The 27,507-nt window shown below is 39.0% G+C and overlaps 1 protein-coding gene across 2 annotated transcripts in view; it reads right to left on the bottom strand.

Annotated features, from left to right (window-relative positions):
* Nucleotides 1–27,507, bottom strand: part of abcc6a (ATP-binding cassette, sub-family C (CFTR/MRP), member 6a) — a 95,253-nt gene that overhangs the window by 11,924 nt on the left and 55,822 nt on the right. For both annotated transcript variants that reach the window (XM_061881000.1, XM_061881001.1), the window contains 17 exons: nt 24,676–24,853; nt 20,754–20,915; nt 20,583–20,675; nt 19,110–19,313; nt 16,746–16,892; nt 12,275–12,362; nt 11,741–11,810; nt 10,456–10,582; nt 8,205–8,381; nt 5,969–6,136; nt 5,614–5,797; nt 2,773–2,857; nt 2,561–2,678; nt 2,264–2,471; nt 1,888–2,198; nt 355–554; nt 152–278 (listed from right to left, as the gene is read on the bottom strand). In XM_061881000.1, the coding sequence (XP_061736984.1) occupies nt 152–278; nt 355–554; nt 1,888–2,198; nt 2,264–2,471; nt 2,561–2,678; nt 2,773–2,857; nt 5,614–5,797; nt 5,969–6,136; nt 8,205–8,381; nt 10,456–10,582; nt 11,741–11,810; nt 12,275–12,362; nt 16,746–16,892; nt 19,110–19,313; nt 20,583–20,675; nt 20,754–20,915; nt 24,676–24,853 (2,647 nt within the window). The remainder of the gene's footprint in view (nt 1–151; nt 279–354; nt 555–1,887; nt 2,199–2,263; nt 2,472–2,560; nt 2,679–2,772; nt 2,858–5,613; nt 5,798–5,968; nt 6,137–8,204; nt 8,382–10,455; nt 10,583–11,740; nt 11,811–12,274; nt 12,363–16,745; nt 16,893–19,109; nt 19,314–20,582; nt 20,676–20,753; nt 20,916–24,675; nt 24,854–27,507) is intronic.

Raw genomic sequence — 27,507 nt, 5'->3', positions numbered from 1 at the left:
CATGAACTGATGAAGCTTACTTGGCGAGTGGCGATCAATTGAATGCCCTCAGAAAACTAATGATACACGTATCACAGTTTGAAGATCCCTGCCCTAGACAAAAGTCATCATTTGCAAATGCCTTTGAGACCCAAACGTGTTGGCGTTTTACCTGGAGGGAGTGTGACACAACCAGACCCACGATGCCAGGACTAAGTGTGTTTTTTCCCATTACAGAAAGAATGGCGGCTGCTAACACCACTCCATTGCCAAGAAACTCCAGATTGACTGCCAACCATCTGTGGGGGAAATATTGCAATTTAATTATTGTAATTCTACCGCACAAATGAATGAACTATAGTGGCGATATCTCACCGCGTGGCCACAAATCGGGGGAAGTAGGAGGTCTGATTGAAGTCTACCCTGTCATTGGCCTGTAGAATAAACCTGGACTGATCGCCAAAGGCCCGAATGACGCTGGCGCCCTGTACCGTCTCGTTGAAGTGGGTGTAGATAGGGGAGCGGCTCACAGCTTCCAGTCTTCGCAGCTGACATGATGTAGCAACGTAGAAGCTCTATAGTGGGAAAAATGAAATAGTTTTATTGACAGATGTAGTCTGGAGCCTATCCCATTTTCACTTGGGTAGAAGGCAGGGTATACCCCGAAACAAGTCACCACCTCATCACAGGTCCATGCATATATATTAGGGCTGTCAAACAATTAAATATATAATTGGGATCGCATTGTTCATAGTTAACTCAAAATTAATTGCGATAACCACAGATATAGTATATATATATATATATATATATATATATACATATATGTATTCATTCATATGTATATATGTATATATATATATATATATATATATATATATATATATATATATATATATATTTTATTGTTTATTGTTATTTTATTTTTTACTGTTACGTCTAAAAGTGTGATTTAATTTACTCTGTCAATATATGTTCTTGTCTATTTTTATTTGTGTTTGACTTTCTCTTCAACTATCACCGAATTACAATATTTGAGTCTTAAACCATCTCTTTATTTAATCTTTTTCTTCTGTTATTATTTGTATTGACAGATGTAGTCTGGAGCCTATCCCATTTTCACTTGGGTAGAAGGCAGGGTATACCCCGAAACAAGTCACCACCTCATCACAGGTCCCTATATATATATATATATATATATATATATATATATATATATATATATATATATATATGTATATATATATATATATAAAAGGGCTGTCAAACAATTACAATAAATAATTGGGATCTCATTGTTCATAGTTAACTCAAAATTAATTGCGATAACCACAGATATAGCATATATACATATATATACACATGTATATATGTATATATATATACATATATAAAATATGTATTCATTTATATATATATATATAAGTATATATACATGTATATATATACATATATAGATTTATTTTATTGTTTATTGTTATTTTATTTTATTGTTTATTGTTATTTTATTTTATTGTTTATTGTTACATCTAAAAGTGTGATTTAATTTACTCTGTAAATATATTTTCTTGTCTATTTTTATTTGTGTTTGACTTTCTCTTCAACTATCACCGAATTACAATATTTGAGTCTTAAAACATCTCTTTATTTAATCTTTTTCTTCTGTTATTATTTGTATTAGCGTTTGTCTGTTCTCACCTGTTGTATCATCTGCAAATAGAACTAACTTTAAGTCCATTGTACCTTTACAAATATAGTTTATATAGAAATTGAACAATTTTGCTCATACTATTGATTTCTGGTGTCCACCACAAATATTTTTGTTGCGGAGTGTGTTTGCCTAGCTTTATGGTTGGTACATGTTGCAATACTGCTTATTCATGACGTACCAAACCATAGGATATTTACCTGGACAAAGGCATAGAGGAAGGCGAGAGGAAGGATGACCACAGCTGCAAAGGGTGTTGCCATCAGCACAATGATGCACACCTCCATGAGTTTAAAGACGTAGCTCAGCATCATCTTTAGGCCCTCTGGCACCATGCAGTCAATGGCGTCAATCTCTTTGGCAAAGCGGTTGAGCAAGTTCCCACTGGGAGTGCATTCGAAGAAAGACATCGGCGAATGCAACACGTTGACCAGCAGATCCATGTGCAAGTGGCGGGAGGCGATGATGCCGCATAGAGAGATAGCCACGGTGGTACCAAAGATGGCAACGCCTGAAAAGACCCCAAATAAGTTGAGTTTTATGAAACATGAAATAATGATTGTCTCTCAGTCTAACCTTGAACAAAGCCCAGCACTCCAAAAACGGCTAGTTTCAGGTCTGCATCGGTCTGAGTACCGTTAACGATTGGGTCATCGGCCCACATGCTGAGCCAGTAGTTATAGGCCAGCGAGGCTCCCTGTTGAAAGGCGTACAGGAAGACAATAGGGATGATGATGGCCAGGCCGATGGTCTTAAAGTACTTTTGGTACATATCCAGCCTCACCTGTAGTGATGGAAAGGTATACACATGATTTAATTTATTGTTGCAGTCTGTTAGTAGATGTTTAACTCATACACAACATTCAGTCTTACTCTTCCAGTGCGGGCCTTATCAACCACCGTCAGCCTGCCGAGGTCCTTCTGGACTTGTTCCTGCTCGGCTTCAGACACAGGCTCCATATTCTGCAGGTTTGTATTAGTTGTGTCACCCCTGGCACACATTCAAAGGAAGGTTTAGGCAATGGAAATTGAATGCTCATCGCTTACCCAATTCCTGTTGTGCTTTTGTGTCCGTGTTGGCCTACCCAATGAGCTGCTCCTGAGATAAATCTCTGGAGAATGGCATGAAATCAACCATGCTGAGACGAGCATTGGACCTCCTTGAACCAGCTGCAAGAAAATACATTGTATAATATCATAAGGTATTTGCTGCATACCCTAAAGAAGAACTGTACTTTTTTGGAATTTGTTTGTTTGACTGTGCCTTTGACTGTGCTTGTGCCTATAAACATGCCATGAGTCTGCATTCAGTGAGAGCAGACATTGTACAACAAGTGATTGCTTTGTTATGTTTGTAGTAAAAATGTATTGTTCAGCACTAAGCAATACTGCTACATAATGCTTTTAGTTTCACTAAAGCTGGATCTATTTAGTACACAGCTTCTAAAACTTGTCGCTCATCTTCCTTATATTCAGGCTGAAAAATATAAGGTTCATGAGCATTATTTGTCCCAAAGTAATTGTTGAAGGGAAAAGCGAACATTCCAGCTATGAAATTAATATAGTGCTTAAAATTACCAAATTGTGTAAATGTTACATGTAATTCTGAATGGTACTGTTACTACATAACATATATACTTAGCGCATGTCTATAAAACATTGATGGATGATTTCTTTAGAGCTGAGGTTCTCGAGCTTTTTTCAGTAATGTACCCCCTGTGAATTTTTTTCAATTCAAGTACCCCCTATTCAGAGCAAAGCATTTTTGGTTGAAAAAAAAGAGATAAAGAAGTAAAATACAGCACTATGTCATCAGTTTTTAATTTATTAAATTGTATAACAGTGCAAAAATATTGCTCATTTGTTGTGGTCTTTCTTGAACTATTTGGAAAAAAATATATAAAGATAACTGAAAACTTGTTTAAAAATAAAGAAGTGATTTAATTATGAATAAAGATTTCTACAAATAGAAGTAGTCATCAACTTAAAGTTGCCTCTTTGGGGATTGTAATAAAGATCCGTATCGATTCATGAACTTAATTCTAAACATTTCTCCACAAATAAAGAAATCTTTAACATCAATATTTACGGAACATGTCCACAAAAAATCTATCTGTCATCATTGAATATTGCATTGCTGTAATTTTTTTCAAAGTTTCTGAAATTACATTCATATTTTGTTGAAGTATTATTCAATAAATATATTCATAAAGGGGCTTCACGGTGGCAGAGGGGTTAGTGCGTCTGCCTCACAATACGAAGGTCCTGCAGTCCTGGGTTCAAATCCAGGCTCGGGATCTTTCTGTGTGGAGTTTGCATGTTCTCCCCGTGAATGCGTGGGTTCTGGCTTCCTCCCACCTCCAAAAACATGCACCTGGGGATAGGTTGATTGGCAACACTAAATTGGCCCTAGTGTGTGAATGTGAGTGTGAATGTTGTATGTCTATCTGTGTTGGCCCTGCGATGAGGTGGCGACTTGTCCAGGGTGTACCCCGCCTTCTGCCTGATTGTAGCTGAGATAGGCGCCAGCACCCCCCGCGACCCCGAAAGGGAATAAGCGGTAGAAAATGGATGGATATTCATAAAGGATTTTTGAATTCTTGCTATTTTTAGAATATTTTTTTTTAAATCTCACGTACCCCTTGGCATACCTTCAAGTACCTCCAAGGGTACGCGTACCCCCATTTGAGAACCACTGCTTTAGAGCACTTTATAGGCAGGCTAGAGCGATTCCTATTGGATCCATTGTTAGCTGACTTTTGCTAACATCTATTTATGAGTTAGAATGCATTAAAAAACATTTGTGTGCTTGTCTCATATACAGATTGTGAATGAAAGGCAACATTCCCCAAAAAGAACAGTTCCCAATTAAATGTTGAACAGCCTTACAATATTATAAGCACAGCCTCATGAGTTTCAAAACAAATACAATTACACTCAGTTCCTATTCAAATAATGGTTCCATAGTATTATTTCGTCAAACAAACAAGTGTTATATTCGACCTGAATCACAAGATCGTTCAGGTCTATTGTGGCGAATTAGTGTTTACTGTACAAGACATTTATCCTCCTGCTAACTGGCATCCTTTGCAGAGGACATTAGTTTTTGGTTTATAGTGATTACTTAACGTAAGAGTGCCCCAACTTAGGAATGTTTTTCGATAACAGCTGTCTCTCAGCGTGTTGTTATGCTTTAAATCGCAAGCATAAATTTCAGTTACATGCATCTGTTAGTTGGTGTTGAAAATGTCACAGTGAATTAAGTAATATCCGACAAAAACATCTGGTCTTACTGGCTAGCTAGAGATTGAAAAAACTTTGCTTTTCCAACCATGGCAAGGAAGAAAATGAGTGTGAAAAATAGTGCTGAGAAGCAGAAGCAGATGATATTCATTGGATTAAAAAATAACTCATCAAAAACATGTCGCCAACTTGGCGAAGCAGTTTGAGCGTATTACTGCTGGTCTGCACCATACTGAAGCAGAAGGACTCCAACGCTGGCCAAGAATGTTAAAATATAATAAAATAATATACAAACAGAAGATGCTGATGGTGTGTTTGACGGAGAAGGAGGTACCATAAAAGTCCACTCTCCAAGATAAATGATCTACATTGATATTACTTTACTTCACAAAACTACTGCAGTTGTTAGTAGTACATTATATTGTATGTTTTTTTATACAATATTTATTATCTAAAAGTGTGTTTTTGTTTTTAAAAGGCATGTTACATGTTACTAGTTACAAGTGTTTTGAGTTATGAGTTGCATCACAGAGCCAAGTTGAGTTAAATAAAACAAATAACAGTGTTTTTCAAAACCAACATATTCAGCACAAGGAACACTGTTTTTTCAAGCGTTATAGATAACAAACACAACAAAACACTAAAAGAAACTTTCCAAAAACTTTCAATTTATGGCTCCTCACCTCTTTGTATGGCGCTTTCTTTCCTCTCTCCACTTGCGAAGGTGTGGATGAAGTCCGCAAAAGCTCCACGGCGGGTAAGGAGTTCCTGGTATGAGCCGCTCTCTGTGATTTCTCCGTTTACGAGGACGAGGATGAGGTCAGCCTGCGGCAGGAAGCTCATCCCATGGGTCACCAAGATGCGGGTCTGCAGAGCCACACAAGCAAAAGGAAAATATGCACAACCAAACGTTAAATTTTGGCTGTCTGAAGAAAAGAAATGTCGACAAAGTCTATGTCTTGTTACGACAACAATGTCGTGAGTGGTCGAGGTGTCAGGAAACTACATTTTCTCTATGTGAGCTCAGTCGTACTCTACCTTGTCTCGAAGTACACCTTTGGGTCCGATAACTTTTTCGAAAATGTGCTGCCCAACGTGTGCGTCAACAGCCGACAGCGGGTCATCCAGCAAGTACACATCTGCTTTTCTATAGACAGCCCTGGCCAGGCTCACCCTCTGCTTCTGTCCACCTGAGAGGTTTAGTCCCTGCAGGAGGAAGATTGGGAGTCAATGCTCATAGAATTTAAATGCAAGACAGAATAAGATACTATAGTGGTAACTAGCTTTTTGTTAGAAAACGTCGGATGAAACAGAATCGTACAAAAACCGAAGCGTTTTTTCGCAAAATAAATAATGTACTGCAACGCCAGTCCATACGTTCCACCCAAAAATTATAACACAAACATATTTAACAAAGAATATATTGTAACTTCCGGTCTGTTAAGCGTACGTATATATAAGCTAATTTTTACTTGTCTCGGCCAGAAATATGCGTTCTAAGAACTCTGGCTTTTCGGGACTCCCTGAGCCCCAAAGAAGTCTGGGCGCTATAGACCGTTTTCTATTCAGGCTCCAGTACTCTGGAATGCCCTCCCAGTAACAGTTAGCGATGCTACCTCAGTAGAAGCATTTAAGTCCCAGCTTAAAACTCAATTAGACACCCTAGCCTTTAAATAGACCCTCTGTTTGACCAGTTGATCTGCCGTGTCTCTTTTCTGGAGTGGTTTTTAGGTGGCATCAGATCAGTTTCTATGTAGGATGCGCGCTAGTTGTTCCAAGTCGAGAACTGGGGTGGACCACCACTCTATGCATGTTCGGGATGTATCTGCGCCCCGATGTGTCTACATGCAACAGGATCCCCTGCTGGCCTCCCTATGGACTGGACTCTCGCATTATTAACAGTATCCACTCGGCATCCATTGCACCGGTCACCCAGGGGGCGAGGGGTACTCACATCTGCGGTCCCTTTGAGGGTTTTTCGTTGTACCATTGGGTTGAATTTTTTCTTGCCCTGATGCGCAATCAGAGCCTATGGTGTCTTTGGGGTTTGTGCAGCACTTTGAGGCTTTTGTGATTAAGAGCTATATAAATAATCTCTAATTGATTTACCCCGCCTTCTGCTCGATTGTAGCTGAGATAGGCACCAGCGCCCCCCGCGCCCCCAAAGGGGAATAATCGGTAGAAAATGGAGGAATTGTATTTTGTACATTTATTGGCATAACAAGTCTAAAGGCTGCAGATCCACACTACAAATTATTTGCCACTTGCCAAGATTTAGAATTTTTTTCTAGAAATTTCCGAAGTTTTAAGAGCTATTTACTTATGTTTTAGTCACTGACTAATCTTAATTTCAGCATGAGTAATACATCTTTTTTCAATTGTAGTTTAAACATGTTAAAAGTGAGAAAATAACTAAATATTTTCAATGTTTTACTCCACATAAAAAACCTTGTTTAAAAATGTTCTGTTGTTAAGTAGAAAATGAATGATAACGCGGGCAAACAGACTAATTTGTTACGCGTTATGTGATAACCTAGATGGCCTACCAAAACCTGTGCAACATTTTGAAAAAATATATAAAATGGGTTAAGATAGGGTTATTTAACTGGCAAGTTGAGTTCAAAATTTGGGAAACAAGCATTTTGCAAACAATCCCTAAAAACACTAGAGCGCTCCTGTATAGAAGAACTTTGACCACTGTAAACATATTTAACTGAGGCATTCCACAGGGCACACCTTTAGGTCTTCTCATATATGACCGTTACAATTTTTTTTTAATAATGTGATCTATCTAACGAATATGTTGCTGTGCCGTGTTTACTTCAGATGCATTTAGTAATCATTTCTTCAACTTTAGTTATACTAGTGGTTTTCCTCAAGGTTCTATTTTAGGTACTCTCTTTTTCATCATTTCATCATTTAGTTGGTAGCCCCTGAGTTCAGGTAAAAAAAAAAAAACAGTGAGAGACTCACATTTATGAAGCAGAGTCGTAAAAATCCTAGAGTGCTGTCATAAAGATGATCTTTGACTAGATTTTTTTGCAGAAGGTCCTTAAAAACAGCAGAGCACACTTGTAACTCTGACAAAATAAACTGAACAAAATCAAATATTTACTGTAGAGTATGCCAGTTGTCTCAAATATACAAATATAGACTGATAGTGAAGGGAGAAGTCCGGACTCCCGGTCCTAAGCTTTTCGAAAAATTTGCCCCAAAACAATTTGATTGAATATCGGTGGCATACGAAAACCAATGTACTTATGTAACTCCTTACCTTTTCTCCAATTTCCGTTGCATCTCCAGCAGGTAGGATGTTTAGGTCAGGCAGCAGTGCGCAGGCCTCCAGCACACGATGGTACCAAGTCTTCAGCTTCTCACGGCCAAATATGATATTATCTTGGACTGTGGCATTCTGGATCCAAGCCTGCTGGGGCACATATGCGGTAGAACCCTGCAAAGAGTCATATCAGAGAGAAGGCTGAGCTAAAGGCTAAGATAGACTTTACTTATCCTATATTGCGGAAACTGTGTAAAATGTACAGTTCACATATATACAGCATAGACAGGAGAACAAAGGTATGCAGTTAAAGTAGGAACATACAAAATACTAAGTAAATACGCTATACACACATATTGCACGCCATAAAAACAGATTATGCTATATACACATTACAGTATTTACAATTGTGGACAGGCATGACATGCAGTAGCTCTCCAAGGTTCCGCACTGTCATTCCACTGGGTTGAGTTTTTCCTTGCCCTGATGTGGGATCTGAACCAAGGATGTCGTTGTGGCTTGTGCAGCCGTTAGAGACACTTGTGATTTAGGGCTGTACAAATAAACATTGGTTAATTGATTGATTGATTGATTGATTGATTGATTGAACAGTCGATGTAACAGTCTGTTGCTAAAGGAGCTACTACTGTACATATACCTTCCTTCAAAGATACGCACACTTTGGGCCTGATTTACAGAAAGTATGCATGTACTTGATAGCACATGCAATGCAGATCTACTAAACGTGTGCAAAGTGGATTGCGTATGTTAAGTGAGCAGAATAAGACGTGCAATCTATTTTGGCTCTCTGTCTTCATTAATATGCAGCATGTATGTTGGTTAGCAAAATGCCCACGAAACTGGGAAAAGATGCAAATATATTACACAGCACGCAAAATGTGATTTTTCAACACTCCTTATGGTTTCGTGAGCACTATTTAGTGTTTTATTTAGCACTGCTGGAAAGTATGCGCAAATTAACAGTTTCACACACGAATGCAGGATCAGTGCTCTCGCTGCCCTCAAGCCGCAAAAAAGGCGAGGAACAGAGAATGTGTGTGTGTCAACCTATTTCCATGGTCTGTCTCTGTTATGAATAAAAATATTAGACATTACATAATTTTTATAAATTTATTGCTGCTTGCTGGGTGAGTGAAGGGGTTAATTAAAACAGATTCCATTGATACGTTTTGGTGTCTGCTGGCGTTTTTTTTATGACGGGCCTTTTTTATATTATCTCCATTAAGAATATGTAATATTAATATATCTCTTATGGTATCGAATCAGACACCTCGGTCTCCTTAGACGCATCCGCTCATCCATGCGGACTGGACACTGGCCGAGAGTTAGTGGGAGGATGAGGGTGGAGTCGGCTCTCTTGGTTGCTTTGTTGGGTCTGCTCCTGTCTCTGGCCATGCTCCCCTACCCCAGCAGAAGATGGGAAGATGGTGTGGAACACCGCAGAGGCCACCACAGTGAATAAGATTTTTTGTTGTTGTCTTTGTTTTACTTTTGTAACCAGCCATTTCTGTATGTAGAAATGGCTGGTTACATCAGTTCTGCTCTTTTAATGTCTTCAATGTCCTTTGTGTTCTCAGATGTTTCCCTCTTACACACATGCTTATGTGTGCTATGGCTATGAGTTTTTTCCCCCCCCTCGGCCTCAGTCTGGACCCCCTCTCCAGGGCCCAGGCTTAGACTGAATATCTTTTTTCAGGCGCCGGAAGTTGGCAGACCCTTCAGCAATCCTGTTCTGTCTCCTCTAAAGTTTGTCTGCTCTTGAATGGGATTTGTGCTGAAAATTAAAATTTCCACTAGGGAACTAATAAGGTATTTCTGATTTTGATTCTGATTCTTATATGAAAAATCACTCCTTGAGCAGAGTAAGTGCAGCGTCTCTCCAATGAGCCCATCTGCAGCGCATACAAATGGGTTTCATTGTGTATACACTGACTGGACTGCTTCTAAAATGCCCGTAAACACATGTATACTGCTTGTTTGATAGCAAAACCCCACAGGCAGGAGCATGATGATTTAAAAGTGCAGTAAATGATCGAGTGTCTCCATGGTGACAGCTGAGTTGTACACGCCAAAACCTCATTTAACTAAGGCGGTCTGCCCCAGTTATGAATAGCACGTGCAATAGTACACACATTTTTATGGATTGCACATGTTGTCCAGCACATGGTATTTGGATCTTTGTAAATGAGGCCGTATGAGTGTTTCATGCGGAGCACATGCTTTGTACCTTCACACTGACATGGCCACTTCTTTTCTCTGTTTCTCCAAGCATGGCGGACAATAAAGAAGACTTCCCGCTGCCCACGTGTCCGACCACAGCCACCAGGGAACCCCGCGGCACACGGATGGAGATCCTGTAATGTGAGGCAAGAATTGTTTTGTAAGTAAATAGTGGTTCTTTTAAAAATGTTATCTTTAAAAAAATACTTGGTAACACTTTAATATGGGGAACATATGAACCATTAATTAGTTGCTTATTAACATAGGGTTATGGTTAGGGTCAGGGTCAGGGTCTGGGATAGGGTTTGGGTTGGGGTGAGTGGTAGGGTTAGGGTTAGGGTTGGGGGTAGGGAAGACACTTAGTTAACGGCTTACTGGTTGTATAATATGGCCATGCAGAATAAGGCATGAATAAATACTTAATAAGTACTTAATAATGACTAATTAACAGCCAATATTAGGGCTGTGAATCTTTGGGTGTTCCATGATTCGATTCAATATCGATTCTTGGGTCACGATTCGATTCAAAATCGATTTTTTTTCCCCATTCAACACGATTCTCGATTGAAAAACGATTTTTTTCCCCCGATTTAAAAGGATTCTCTGTTCATTCAATACATAGGATGTCAGCAGGTACTACTCCAGTCTGATGACATGCAAGCAGAGTAGTAGATTTTTGTAAAAAGCTTTTATAATTGTAAAATACAATGTTTTATCAACTGATTGTAATAATGTAAAACTGTTTTAACTATTAAACAAACCAGAAATATGACTTATTTTGTCTTTGTAAAAATATTGAGATGCGATGCAAGTGTAAGCCACCGTGACACTATTGTTCTTTTTTTTTAATGTTTATGAATGTCTAATAAAAAATTTCAATGAGGGATTTTTATTCACTGCTATGCTGAAATTAGAACTAATATTGATACTGTTGTTGATAATATTCATTTTTGCTTCACTACTTTTGGTTTGTTCTGCGTCATATTTGTGTCTCCTCTCAATTGCTCTGTTTATTGCAGTTCTGAGTGTTGCTGGGTCAGGTTTGGTTTTGGAATTGGATTGCATTGTTATAGTATTGCTGTGTATGGTTTTGTTGGATTGATTTAAAAAAAAAAAAAAAAGAGAATAGATTCTGAATCTCACAACATGAGAATCGCGATTCGAATTGGAATCGATTTTTACCCACACTCCTACCCAATATGTTACTAATTTTCATTTTGATAAGCAAGTAATTAATGGTTCATATATTTCCCATACTAAAGTGTACCAAATACTCTTTTGATGGCGCATACTTTTTAAGACAAGGGGGCCCTTCTGTAGACCAGGTGAAAGTTCCATTTTCAATCGTCACATCCTCTCCATCTACGCAAGGCAGAAAGCAAATCAAGACAAATGAGGAATAACCCTTAGTGGCAAATTACTCTTTCAAAACAAAAAATCCAGAGTCAGTGGGCTGCTGTGGCGTGGATACAAGTCGATTTGCTTCATCATAAGGATTACAAAGCTGTCGCATTTTTTGCAGGGTGTCATAGCAAGTGTTGACAGATGTGAAAAAGGAAACTAACGTGTTCACCTAATTTCACTATAAAGCACACATTTGAATTCTTGCGCTGATTTACGTTTAACCGCTAAATAAGAACATCCTGTCATTACGTTGTCTATCTGTCACACTGGAGGCCCAGGAAGTGACAGTGCACATCATTTATGTCAAACTGTTGTGCTCCACAAACACAAACAACTAAATCTTGCGGTATGATTACATTCCTTCAGACAGCCTGTACAAGGGAAAAACAGTGTAATCATTTGAGCATGGGTGTGGTTCTTACCAGAACTAATTAGAGCCTTTAATACATTGTCCACTTTGAGTTCTTCTGAACACAGATACTTTCCCAGACGTTTTAGGGAAACCACAGCCTGGAACACAGAAAGTAGTTTATCCTCTGACCGACCACAGCTTTATAACCACTTGCATAATCCCATGAGATGTAATACAAGAGCTGCATCTAAATTTTGGATTGAGACTGTCAGAGAAATAAATATTAATTTAACCATTACTTAATTATGGTCAGTTAGTAGTGATATAAAACTGTACCGCGTAATGCTGAGAGACAGATTTTGGAATGATGCAGGGGAATTTGACACCACTGCAAACTACAACCACAGCAATAAACACATTGTCCAAATAAAACCCATTCCAGCATCACTCAATAACCTGAGCGTTAGTTTAAAGATACTCTAAAGAAAATAATTGTCATACAATCCTTGTAGTTATGAGAAACCTGATTCCTTTTATTGACTTAAACATGAATCAGAAACTCGATTCACTCAAGTCACTCATGTGCAGAAACTCAGGTACACGATACTTTGCCTCCTTGAGTCAGTGAAACTCAAGTCTTCGTCAACCCGGGAGTCTGGGAAATTCAAGTCTTCATCAAGTATTTGTGAGTCAGTAAATATCGAGTCTTTGTCAAGTACCTGTGAGTCGGTGAAACTTGTGTTTTTGTCAACTGATGAGTCAGTGAAACTCAAGTCTTTGTCGAGTACGCGTGAGATAGTAAAACTTAAGTTTTTGTGAACCCATAAGTCAGCAAAACTCAAGTCATCATTAGTCTATTAGTTATCAAAAATTATGGTTTTGTCGAGTACTCGTGAGTCAGAGAAACTTGAGTGTTTGTCAAGTTACCGTACGTCAGTAAAACTCGACTTTTTGTCAACTGGTGAATCAGTGAAACTCGAGTCTTTGTAGAGTACCCGTGAATCAGTCAAATTGGAGACTTCGTCAACCTTTGAGTCCGTGAAACTTGAGTCTTTGTGGAGTACTGGTGAGATAGTAAAACTTAAGTTTTCGTGAAACCAAAACTCTATTCACTTGAGTCACTCGTCAAAAAGCACATGCGCAGAAACTCACGTACACAATACTCTGCCTCCTTGAGTCAGTGAAACTCAAGTCTTCGTCAACCCGGGAGTCAGGGAAATTCAAGTCTTCATCAAATATTTGTGAGTCTGTATATATCAAGTCTTCGTCATGTAAGTCAATGAAACTTGTTTTTTTTGGTAAGCCTTGAGTCAGTGATACTTGAGTGTTTGTCGAGGACCTGTAAGTCAATGAAACGCGAATCATTGTCAACAGGTAAATCAGTGAAACTCGAGTCTTTGTAGAGTACCCGTGAATCAGTCAAATTGGAGACTTCGTCAACCTTTGAGTCCGTGAAACTTGAGTCTTTGTGGAGTACTCGTGAGATAGTAAAACTTAAGTTTTCGTGAACCCAAAACTCTATTCACTTGAGTCACTCGTCAAAAAGCACATGCGCAGAAACTCACGTACACAATACTCTGCCTCCTTGAGTCAGTGAAACTCAAGTCTTCGTCAACCCGGGAGTCAGGGAAATTCAAGTCTTCATCAAATATTTGTGAGTCAGTATATATCAAGTCTTCGTCATGTAAGTCAATGAAACTTGTTTTTTTTGGTAAGCCTTGAGTGAGTGACACTTGAGTGTTTGTCGAGGACCTGTAAGTCAATGAAACACGAATCTTTGTCAACAGGTAAATCAGTGAAACTCGAGTCTTTGTAGAGTACCCGTGAATCAGTCAAATTGGAGACTTCGTCAACCTTTGAGTCCGTGAAACTTGAGTTTTTGTGGAGTACTCGTGAGATAGTAAAACTTAAGTTTTCGTGAACCCAAAACTCTATTCACTTGAGTCACTCGTCAAAAAGCACATGCCCAGAAACTCACGTACACAATACTCTGCCTCCTTGAGTCAGTGAAACTCAAGTCTTCGTCAACCCGGGAGTCAGGGAAATTCAAGTCTTCATCAAATATTTGTGAGTCAGTATATATCAAGTCTTCGTCATGTAAGTCAATGAAACTTGTTTTTTTTGGTAAGCCTTGAGTCAGTGACACTTGAGTGTTTGTCGAGGACCTGTAAGTCAATGAAACACGAATCTTTGTCAACAGGTAAATCAGTGAAACTCGAGTCTTTGTAGAGTACCCGCTAATCAGTAAAATCTGAGTCTTCGTAAACCTGTGTGTCAGTGAATCTCGAGTCTTTGCCAACCCATGAGTCAGTGAAACTTGCGTCTTTGTTGAGTACACGTGAGATAGTAAAACGTAAGTTTTTGTGAACCCATAAGTCAGCAAAACTCAAGTCTTTACTAGTTAATTAGTTATCAAAAATCATGTTTTTGAGGAGTACCTGTGAGTCAGAGAAACTTGAGTGTTTGTCAAGAACCCGTATGTCAGTAAACTCAACTCTTTGTCAACTGGTGAATCAGCAAAACTCGAGCCTTTGTACAGTACCCGTGAATCAGTCAAATTGGAGTCTACGACAACCTTTGAGTCAGTGAAACTCTAGTGTTTGTGGAGTACGTGTGCAATTGTAAAACATCAGTTTTTGTGAACCCCTAACTCTATTCACTTGAGTCACTCGTCAAAAAGCACATGGGCAGAAACACACTTACACAATAACTAAAGTATTTGCAGAGCTTCCATTTGTCAGTAAATCTAGCAGGCTTAGTGAGTGAATTGTTTGTTTTGTCGAGCCTGTGATGCAGCTGACAGGAAGGGGAAAAGAGAGGTAAAGGCCTCAAAACAACAAAACTGTAAATGAAATTCTGACTAAAATGATCTGAAGTATTATTCATTCTTCTGTGTTTTTATACCACATACTTTGCAAGGAAAATAATATGCTACATTTCGACCCTGTTTTGTGCATTGGCAAGCTTTTGAGGTGAGACCCCAGAACTGTTTAATTTTCCTCATGAACGAGTTTTAAGGGATGTGTTCATGACTTACTCATCTCTAATGCATTGTATTGGATCTCATTACTAGCTTGTGCAAGTAAGTCACCATGTCATATCATATCAAATCAAATCAAATTAGATTTAATTTTATAAAGCACTTTTTATACATACAAATACAACACCAAGTACTTGACAGACATGCATCAGAAAGGACAATGCATTAACACATGTCATATTCTGGTTTTGTTCTGTTTTTGTATTGCACCCTGTTTGGTTTATGTCTTCCTTAGTTCCTGGTGGAACTTCCTGTTTGCTTCCGTTGCCATAGCTACACATTTATTGTCACCTGCCTCCTGTTTTTCACGCGCACTTGCTTTGTGATTATCATCTTTATTTAAGCCTGCCCTTTTTGTTCACGCGATCTCGCAATTTAGTTTCTGTTTCATGCAACAGGTGAAGACGCTGATTCCGGATTGTGGATTGTACTTGTTAGCTTCCACGCTATTCCTCTGTTTATTCCCTAGTTCACATGCTAGCGCCTTTAGTTCCTTCTAGCTTCCATGCTAGTTCTGTTTGTTTTGTCTTTAGTGCCTTGTGCAAGTGTTTTCTGTTCGTAGTCTGTTCTTTAGTATATAATAAATCTTAATTTCTTACCTTCACGCTGTGTCCAATTCCGACTGCATTATTCGAGAGAACGAACCCGTACCACAATGCCAGAAAAGCGTCACAAAATGGGGCACATTTCAATTTCTCACACAAACTTACATATGTTGGCCAGAGGGGGAGCACTTCAAATTTTTACACACACTTGTAGGTCCATGGGCAGGTCTTTAGTGTCATTGCACAAGTACAACAAAACTTATTATTTCATATGTTGACCAGAGGGCGAAATCTCTTAAAACTGGCACACAGTCCATTTGAAAAATCCCTCCCTTTTGGGACCACCCTAATTTTGATAGAATTAACCACCAGGGGTGCAAATGTTTTTTGTAACGTGCTTAAGGCCAACAACAAACGAGTCACGGACCACAGATGGCCCATGTGCGTTACTTTGGGCTGGGCAAGGCAGCTGTAGAAACTAACTGTTAATGGCTACTATAGTCTTAGTACTGTATTTGTTCATCCTACGGTCACATATGGGTCGCGGGTTGTTTTACGTCAGCACCGGAAGTCGTAAAATCAGCTGTTCACCTGGCGTGTTTTTTCGGGGATGAATAGGGAAGTCCTTATTCAGCTGCCGTCTTCTTTTACCATTTATTGCTGCCTTTGCACCTGTCAATATTTACTTCTATCTGCACATTAAATCAACAAAAAATTCTGACTTTGGAGCAATGTTCACAGACTCTAGTATTTGGCTCTCTATTAGATGCAATGGTTTACAGTATTTGGACCATGATTTCGGACCTAACTTGTTCACCGGAAGGTACTTTTCCTTGTTGATGTCTCAAGAAGGGTAGCAAGAACAAGAACACACACACACACGCGCACACGCACGCACACACACGCAAACGCGCTCACACAACTGAGTGTAATGGCAATCGTGAGTTAAGACATACCTGCATGGTCGTGCTTATTGCAAATGGAAGTTGGCTGAGAGGCGTCTTCAGGATGTTGATCAGCGCCATTGAAACAAAAATCTTCTGAGCATCCAGGATGTTTTTGTCGTCCAGCATTACGTAAACTCCAAACATTGCAAAAGCAATCTGGGGGATGGACAAAACATGACATTTTTAAAAATGACAATTATTATCAACAATACACAACAATGAATCAGAAATGCAGGAGGTGATGACACAAATGTGCTACATTTGCAGATGAAACAGGATGATGTTACTAGTCAAAAATCAACGTCTGTGTTGCAAATGCTTATGGCTATTGATGAACACTAACTAAACAGTTTATTAGTTATGCCGGCAATGTCAGATGCATACATATTCATTTAATATTTGTTCATATAGTAGATTAAAACTGTTGATTTACACTGCATGTACTGACATTTTTTTCTAGTGTGTCTGTCTCTCGTCATGAAATAAAAACAGAGTACGGTGCTACATCAATTTTCATATGGTCAACCATTAACATTTTTGCTGATATTATGGTTTCTGTGCATTTTTTCTTCTTGAGTACAACTGCAAAATAAAACTACCGTGGGGCCAAAGAAAGTTGCAAGTACCAGCACTTTGATAAAGACGGTGAGAAACCTTGGAAAATAAAATAAATTTAGTAGCAAAATACAAATATGGTGTCCTTGTGGCTTTCCCTTTCCCCTAAACTCTTGGTTCTTCACCATCTTCAATAAATGCTGGTTTACAGTATTCATTTTTTCATAATTTATAAGTATTTTATTTTATTCACATTGTTTCCTGCACGTAAAGTATGATTATTCCCTATGCAGAGAGTTTTGTGTTAGTATTTTTGAATGTCTGGAACTGAGTAATTGTATTTATATTATTTTTTATGGAAAAAATAGTTCCGTTATTTGTACAATTCGATCACTATATTGTAGTATTATTAGGGGTGTCCTGATACAATTTTTTCACTTCCGATTAGCTACCACTATTGGAGCCATGACTATTGGCCGAAACAAGTGAAAATACTCAGAGCACAATGGTAAGTATGAAAAACACTAACCTAACCATGTATGCTGTGGAAGTACAGTGTCAATTTGTTTTTGGCGACAACTAGTGGCCACAATAATTAGTTACAATAGTCTCATTATTCGGTAAATTGAACGATCCAGACATGTTTGTTACTAATTAGTTTTTATAACAGTTCGTCTGCTGTGACGACTTTTGTTACGTGATACTTCTATATATTGATAAGTGAAGTGTTTTAGACTTCAATATTGTTCAACATACTTAGTATGTCCAGCTCAGGAGTCGCCAAAATTATTGACTCGGGGGTGGCATTGGGTTAAAACAATTTGGCCGGGGCCGGGCTATATATATATATATATATACATATATAGTGTGTGTGTATATAGAAATGTATGTATATATGTGTACATATGAATATTTGTTGTATATTTTTGTATATAAATATATGTATGTATATATACATATATATGTAATTGTATATATGTATATATATACATGTATGTGTATATATGTATCTATATTTGTATATATAAGTTTATTTATGTATGTATATGTGTATATATATTTATATATAAATATATACGTATATATATGTGTGTATATATAAATGTGTATACATGTATTTGTATATATGATTGACTTGATGTCACGTTATTGATGGAAAAATACATTCCTATAGAATATGATTTCCCTGAGCGGCAAAGAGACACCGAGAGTAACAAGCAGTAGAACATGGATTAGAAAAGACAGATTTAAAAAATCAATAAAAAAAATTAAAATAAAATATATACTTTATTTTTTTATACATTTCAGACTTGGGCCTGATTTTGGACGCTGGCGGGCGTATCTGGCCCGCGGGTTGTAGTCTGGTGACCCCTGGTCTAGCTTGTGTGGTATTGTGTAACCCTGAGCTGTTGTGTAACTCCGAGCTCCCAGAATTGTGTAATATAGCATGTTTACGTTTCGTAAATGACTTATTGGAGGACACTTTGATGTCAACTGGCTGTCTAGGATTTCACAAGTTTTCAACCTGCAGGACTGATTGAATCGGGGCCTAAATATTTTAGATGCAAGCCGAAATCATCCGTCACTTGTTTTTTTTTTTGCTGATATCTCACCGATATCTGATATCAATATTTGACCGAGACACCCCCTAATTATTATTATTTTACTTGGGGAAAAATTACACTGCACAGATAGTGGGTTTCATTGTTAATTGTCAACCATTAAAAAATATATATTTATTTATATACTTCATGCTTTGGTGTGTTTGGTATCTATGTGAAAAACAACTGCCTCGCTACAGTATTCAAGAGTCCTTACCATGAAAGAAGAAGAATTGAAAGATGCAATAGAGATGGAGTAAAGGATTTGGGATTTCTTCAAGGCCTTTAGTTCTTTTTGTCTGTAACCCAGAACTTGCTCCAAGAAGGCCTTTTCCCAGGCGTAGAACTTTAGAATCTTTATCCCATTCAAAATCTCGTTCATGAGTCTGATGCGGCCATCCATGAACTTCATTTGAATCTCCTGTGAAGTGGACAAACGGCAGAGTGAAGCAATACCCAAACGTGTATAGCCGTGGTCAAAAGTTTACATACACTTGTAAAGAACATAATGTCATGGCTGTCTTAGGTTTCAAATGATTTGTACAACTCTTATTTTTTTGTGATAGAGTGATTGGAGCACATACTTGTTTGTTTCAAAAAACATTCATGAGGTTTGGTTCTTTATGAATTTATTATAGGTCTACTAAAAATGTGACCAAATCTGCTGGGTCAAAAGTATACATACAGCAATGTTAGTATTTGGTTACATGTCCCTTGGCAAGTTTCACCGCAATAAGGCGCTTTTGGTAGCCATCCACAAGCTTCTGGAAAGCTTCTGGTGGAATTTTTGACCACTCCTCTTGACGAAATTGGTGAAGTCCAGCTAAATGTGTTGGTTTTCTGACATGAGCTTGTTTCTTCAGCATTGTCCACATGTTTAAGTCAGGACTTTGGGAAGGCAATTCTAAAACCTTAATTCTAGCCTGATTTCGCCATTATTTTACCACTTTTGACGTGTGTTTGAGGTCATTGTCCTGTTGGAACACCTAACTGCGCCCAAGACCAAACCTGATGATTTTAGGTTGTCCTTTTTTACATTTACTCTCTGTAAAGCACCAGTTCTATTGGCAGCAAAACAGGCCCAGGGCATAATGCTACCAATAAAATGCTTGACAGTAGGGATGGTGTTCCTGAGATTAAAGGCTTCACCTTTTCTCCTCCAAACATATTGTTGGGTATTGTGGCATAACAGCTCAATTTTTGTTTCATCTGACCACAAAACTTTCCTCCAGAAGGTCTTATCTTTGTCCATGTGATGTCAGAGGTCAGTAGACCCAGAATAAATTCATAAAAGAACCAAACTTAATAAATGTTTTTTGTGACCAACAAGTATGTGCTCCAATCACTCTAATACAAAAAATAAGAGTTGTAGAAATGTTTGCAAACTCAAGACAGCCATGACATGATGTTCTTTACAAGTGTATGTAAACTTTTGACCATGACTGTATATCAGTGTCCCTGAACCTGATACAAGTAACAATTCATTCAAATTTAGTACTGGGTTTGATAAAAGTAGCTAAAAAAGAAAAATTCTGCCTTCATTCTCTTTCTAGTTATTGTTGTTGTTGAGTTGAAAAACAAAACAAAAAGTAACAATGAAACCATCCAGGCACAAACCCACATGGCTCCTCAGCTATTTAAAGCAGCTGTGGCAAACATGCAACCATCGACTATTCCTAAAGATACGTACCTGCAGCTTGCTCCTTTTCTTGGCGATCAGTCCATTCAGAGGGAAAATGAGAATGACTGTGGCGATTCCTGCTAAAGCTGATGGTCCAAGGTGCTAACAATCAGAAGGGACAGCATGGTTATCGTCATACTTTTTCAGGTATACTCACAAATCGGTTAAAATTGTACGTACTTGCCAAAGGAAGAAGAGGCAAAGGGCGATTTCTATAGGCGCAAGCCACACAGCGTTGAAGTAAACCACAAAGTCCATGAGCTTCTGGGTGTCAGCTGAAACCAAATTGACAATCTCTCCGACGGTGCACGTCCTCCTGGCAGCGCTGTTTATCACCAAAGACTGGATTGACGAGAACAGAAACATTTTCATTTTGAGCATATAATAGTTTAAGTGTAAGGCAATATTTCTGCCCATTCAAAGCTATGAATCCATCAGGAATATGAAAAACCGTACTCGGAAGGACTTTTAGTGCAAAGAGGGTTGATGATGTAATTCCTGTCAACATTTGCATTTTAAATGCACAACACTACTGCAGTGGAACCTCCATTTAGGAACACCTCATTATAAAGACCAGAGATCAAATACAAATATGTTTTGTTGTACTAGGCCGCTTAGTCTGTGATCAACATTTCTTTGTCTACTTTTTTCCTCAACTTTTACAGGCCGTAAGTGGTGACTCATCAGCGTTCCTATTCTGTTACCTTGTACAAAGTGTGTCAGCTCTCAAACGGGTTTGTGCTGAAAATGATATTTCATTGTACTTGTGCAATGACAAGAAAGACCCTTCCTAAACGGTCGAGCATCATCTTATGTTGCTGATTGTATTGTGCTGTATGTTCCGTACCGAAATCTGCATTCTAAGAATGCCGGCTAATTAGTCTGCCGGCTTTAGGATGTTTTCCGTATTTTACCATATTTTCCGGACCATAGGGCACACCTGATTATAAGGCGCACTGCCGATGAATGGTCTATTGTCGATCTTTTTTCATATATAAGGCGCACTGGATTATAGAGCGCATTAAAGGAGTCATATTATCATTATTTTTTTTTCTAAATGGAAAACACTTCCTTGTGGTCTACATAACATGTACGTAATGGTGGTTCTTTGGTCAAAATGTTGCAAAGATGATGTTTTACAGATCATCTTCAAGCCGCTTTCTGACAGTTGCTTTCGGATTCTCCGTTTCGCCGTGGAAGGTCTGATTTATGTGGCTCACCTTCGACAGTGTCTTCTCCCCGTCATCTTTGTTGTAGTGGTGTAGCGTGCAAGGGCGGGAGTGGAAGAAGTGTCAAAAGATGGAGCTAACTGTTTTAATGACATTCAGACTTTAATAGAATAGAATAGAATAAAATAGAAAGTACTTTATTGATCCCTGGGGGAAATTCAGCACCACTGTTCGCTCACAATAGACAATAATAATAATAAATAATATATAACATATATTATATATAATATATATATTATATGAATAATATAATTATATTCTACATATATTCTACATTTAAGTGCAGTCAAGAAGGAACATATGCATTACACAGTCTGATGGCTGTCAGTATGAAAGACCTCCTGTGTCGTTCCGTGTTACATTTTGGGAGTCTGAGCCTTCCACTGAACGTGCTCATTCTCTCCGCAAGGTCCGAGTGTAGTGGGTGGGTGGTGTTGTCCATAATGGCTAGGAATTTTGCTAGACTTCCCCTCTCTGACACCACCGCCAGAGAGTCCAGCTCCACTTCCACCACGTTACTGGCCTTCTCTACCAACTTGTCCGGTCTGTTTGTGTCCCTCACTCTCAGCCCGCTGCCCCAGCAAGCCACGGCGTACAAGAAGGCGCCCGCCACTACCGACTCGTAGAACATCTTCAATATCTTTGTACAGATGAAGGATCCTACTGTAGCCTCCTGAGGAAGTAGAGGCGGCTCTGTCCCTTCTTGTAGAGGGCCTCAGAGTGTTTTGACCCATTCAGCTTGTTGTCGACGTGTACACCGAGGTATTTATAATCCTCAACCATGTCCACATCCACCCCCTTGATGTAAACAGGGGTCGCTGAAGTACTCCCCTCCTTCCCAGGTCCACAACCAGCTCCTTGGTCTTCGTCACATTGAGCTGGAGGTGGTTCTTTCCACACCATGTGACAAAGTCCTCGACCAATGCCCTGTATTCCTCATCATCACCATTCTCAATACACCCCACTATCGCAGAGTCATCAGAAAACTTCTGAAGGTGGCAGGACTCTGATTGATAGTGGAAATCGGTGGTGTAAATGGTGAAGAGGAAGAGGACTGTGCCCTGCGGGGCCTCGGTATTGCTGACCAGCCTGTCAGACACACAGTCCTGCAGTCGCACATACTGTGGTTGTACTTAAATCAATAACAGACCGGCATCTCCTCATCCGGAAACAACAATAAGAAATATGTCCCATTAAAAACCGTCCGTCCGGAACTCTCGAATAACTAAATTCCTTGGGTGAATAATGTAAACTCACTACACCGGTGTGTTTTAGCGCTTTCATGGCAAGTTTACTGACAGATAAAAGTAGGACTAAATTCCTTGGGTGAATAATGTACACTCACTACACCGGTGTGTTTTAGCGCTTTCATGGTGAGTTTACTGACGGATAAAAGTAGGAAATTCACACTACTTTATATTAGAAATGGCAACAGTGGAGGATGAACGTCCCATACCAAGAAGATAAAGAAAAAGAAGAAGTTTATCGACTACCATTTCGACACAAACTACAAAGGCGGACGCGCGCAATTTTTCAGGATTTATACTTGTATGTTTAATGCGACAACAATCCATCAAGCAGTGTGGCTTCAAAGCTTACCAAAGTCCTATTAAAACATTTTGATGGATTTTTGAGCGCTGTGTTGTAATGTTCTATATTTTCAATGGAACACATAAAATGTAAAGTGTTGTTTACTAGGGTCATATTGCCATCATAGTGCAGTCTACACGTATTTCTTATGTTTTACTGCCACTGGTCAAACTTATCATTACACCATGTACCACATAAAATTGCTTCGACGTCAGTAAGAAAAAACATAATTATTCTGTACATTAGGTGCACTGGCTTGTAAGGCACACTGTCCAGTTTTGAGAAGAGAAAAAGGATTTTAAGTGTGCCTGATAGCCCGGGAAATACGGTACACCTTAAAACTCATTTAAAATACTCTAGCTTTAAGTTAGAGCCTGTTTGGACCAGTTGACATGGTGCTCTGTCTTTTTCGCCTGCAGGGAGAGGATACCAGGCAGTTTCGGATCATTTCAGAAGAGGGACCAGCTAGCTACTAATTTGTGTGCTTTTTAAGTGGTTTAAACATTTTTTTTTTAGCCTTTTTACAACCATTTTTGTGGTTTTGCTAGCTCAGTGTTACTTCAAAGAAAATAAAAACTCTTGCTTTATTTGGCTGAACCCCCAAAAATTAATCAACAAGGTAAAGTGTGTAGAAACGTGATGTCCCATTTTCACAACATTACAAAGTGGATTACATTTTTTATTCATAGTCAATGTAGCAACCTGCTGTTAAATTAAAGTTTTGTGATGTCAAATTGTGAGTACACCACAGGGCTAGTGACAATGTGTTATTATTAAATAGAAAGTTGATCCCCTTGTGATGTTTGTTTGATGTACGGTACTGTATAGCAATTTATATTGTGTTTAAAAGTTACACACTTTTATTAAACAATGGACTTTTTTCAAGGTTGGAACCTATTAGTCATGTTTACATTGTTTCTTATGAAGACTTTTGCTTCAACTTTTCTATTTACAAACCCTGTTCAAGAACCAATTAAGTTTGTAAACCAAAGTTCCACTGTATTTTTGAATCGGCATGTGGCTTAAAAGGAAGTTTTTGCCACATTTTTGCTGCTGTATGAGATCCGTGACCCCAAAAAGTGTTGGAGCCACTATGGATTGAATTTTCACAATATCATGTGAGACCCGCTCGACATCCATTGCTTTCGGTCCCGTAGATTGATTGAAAAAGTGTGAGACCCCCTACCTTATTGTGTACATACACCTTTTTATTTTTTTTTACTTTTGTCATTACAGTATCTTGAAATATGTGGCTTGTTGATAAAAAACAAACAAACACTCACCTTTCTGTAAACCAAGCCCATGACAGCCGTCTTAACCCTCATTCCCACTGTGAAGCAAGTGTACATGTACTGATGGTTGAAGAGGGACTGGAGGCAAGAGAGCAGAAACATCAGAGTAGCGTAGAAGTAGCCCTTCCACAATGGAGCATCCTCATCCCTGATAAAGTCCAGGAGAAGACTGCAGAGGTAGAGGAAAAAAATAAAATGTGATCTTCTCTGAAAGTTCATATTTTCCAATTAAAGCAAAGCAGATGAGATTTGACAGTCATGGTGCTTGTAATGTGTCTTTTTTCTTCCATTTGGCATTGATCTTCTGCATAAAAACAGTGTCCAATACTGGCCACACAGTAGCTTGAGTTGCGCAACATTGCCTGGCCTCACACCAAACGAGAGGCTGTCTTATTGCGGTCTACCCTTTATTGTGTGCCTTACCAGGGTAAAGGGCTTTGGCTTGCTAAAATCCATGACCCTATTTAACACTTTCAATAATTGTGTGTTTGTGCATCAAAAACAACATTCCAGGCTGGCCAGGGGTGGCCTTGACCTGTTTAGTTTGCTTGGCATTGACAGAAGTGATTATAGTCAATAAATCAATGCCACACTTGAGTTTGCCCATGAAATTTTTGTTGCACTACGAATGACTGCAACACAACAAAAACATGAGTTCAATCCAAGTAGTTTCAGTCCAACTTGAGGTTTGGAGATGTTGGCAGATTCCTTACACATTACAGTGCACTCGCTGTCACTCTGGTTTGTGGGATGCAGAGCAGTGAAAATGTGTCCCAGCAACACACACTCAACATTTTCTACTTCTAAATATAAAGTATTGCATAACTGCAAATATGCCACAGAACTGATTTTTGTTATTTCAACAGAATAGCTTCATTTGCGTTTAGGAATGGGCACCAAATCTCGGCAACAGTTAGGCGGTAGTGAATGGCAGTGACCAGACTGAAGAACCAAGTAGTCATTGGTGCTAAATTAACAAACTCAGCAACAGACCCGCAGCAAATGCCTGAAAGTTATAATATGCAAGAAACATCTTGTAAGTAGAGATACATATTGTTAGGATTAGCGCTGCAGCAATTGATAATGTTAGTAATTGAGTAATCTATTGATTAATTTGTTCGATTAATCGAGTAATTGGATAAAACACTCTATAACCTAATGCATATTGCTGGAAAAATAATTTCTATGTAACAAATGTTTTTCTGCTTGTCATAATCAGTTATACTTTTCTAATAAATGCGTATCAGTATAGCTCCAGGTTCGATCCCCGTGTCCGCCGCCCTAGTCACAGCCGTTGTGTCCTTGGGCAAGACACTTTACCCACCTACTCCCAGTTCCACCCACACTGGTTTAAATGGAACTCAGATATTGGGTTTCACTATGTAAAGCGCTTTGAGTCACTAGAGAAAAAGCGCTATATACTGTAAATATAATTCACTTCACGAGAACTACAAAACCAATGAATTTGGCACGTTGTGTAAATTTTAAATAAAAACAGAATACAATGATTTGCAAATCCTTTTCAACTTATATTCAATTGAATAGACTGCAAAGACAAGATATTTTATCTTCCAACTGATAAACTTAATTTATTTTTGCAGATAATTATTAACTTAGAATTTAAAGGCGGCAACACATTTCACAGGGGCATTTTTACCACTGTGTTACATGGCCTTTCCTTTCAACAACACTCAGTAAACGTTTGGGAACCGAGGAGACACATTTTTGAAGCTCTTCAAGGGGAATTCTTTCCCATTCTTGCTTGATGTACAGCTTAAGTTGTTCAACAGTTCGGGGTCTACGTTTTGGTATTTTAGGCCTCATATTTCGCCACACATTTTCAATGGGAGACAAGTCCGGACTACAGGCAGGCCAGTCTAGTACCTGCACCATTTTACTATTGTAAACGCTGTTGTAACATGTGCAGAATGTGGCTTGGCATTGTCTTGCTGAAATAAGCAGGGGCGTCCATGATAACGTTGCTTTGATGGCAACGTTATGTTGCTCCAAAACCTGTATGTATGCCTTCACAGATGTGTAAGTTACCCATGCCTTAATCGAGTAATCGGATAAAACACACTCTGTCATCTAATGCTTATTGCTGGAAAAATAGCTTATATACAAGTTTTTTTCTGCTTGTCATAACCTTTGTTATTCTTTTCTAATATATGCATATCATCAACATTAAAATTGCACTTTTAAAATGTGTGCAATAATAAGAATAACAAAAAACGTCAGCTGTTCATGTGCTCTTTTGCAGCGGCTATGCGGAAACTGTCAGTTTAATTCAGGTTTTGGGCACTGCAAGCTTATTAAATGATTAATGTCCGCAACAGAATATAAATCAAAGCTTTTTTTTAATCAAATGTATTGATTAAATTGATGAATTGTTGCTATAGGTAATTTGAGCTGCAACCTTATCGTGGTAGAGGAGTTTGCGTGTCCCAATGATCCTAGGAGCTATGTTGTCCGGGGGCATAAAGCCCCCTGGTAGGGTCTCCCAAGGCAAACAGGTTCTAGGTGAGGGATCAGACAAAGAGCAGCTCGAAGACCTTTATGAAGAAGAAACATCATGGACCCAGATTTCCCTCGCCCGGGTCACCGGGGCCCCCCTCTGGAGCCAGGCCCGGAGGTGGGGCACGATGGCGAGCGCCTGGTGGCCGGGCCTGTTCCCATGGGGCCCGGCCGGGCACAGCCCGAAGAGGCAACGTGGGTCCCCCCTCCAATGGGCTCACCACCCATAGCAGGGGCCATAGAGGTCGGGTGCATTGTGAGCTGGGCGACAGCCGAAGGCAGGGCACTTGGCGGTCCGATCCTCGGCTA

The sequence above is a fragment of the Nerophis ophidion genome, linkage group LG20, assembly GCF_033978795.1.
Source record: "Nerophis ophidion isolate RoL-2023_Sa linkage group LG20, RoL_Noph_v1.0, whole genome shotgun sequence".
In the NCBI taxonomy this organism is placed as follows: domain Eukaryota; kingdom Metazoa; phylum Chordata; class Actinopteri; order Syngnathiformes; family Syngnathidae; genus Nerophis; species Nerophis ophidion.
This window is presented reverse-complemented; position numbering and strand designations above follow the sequence as displayed.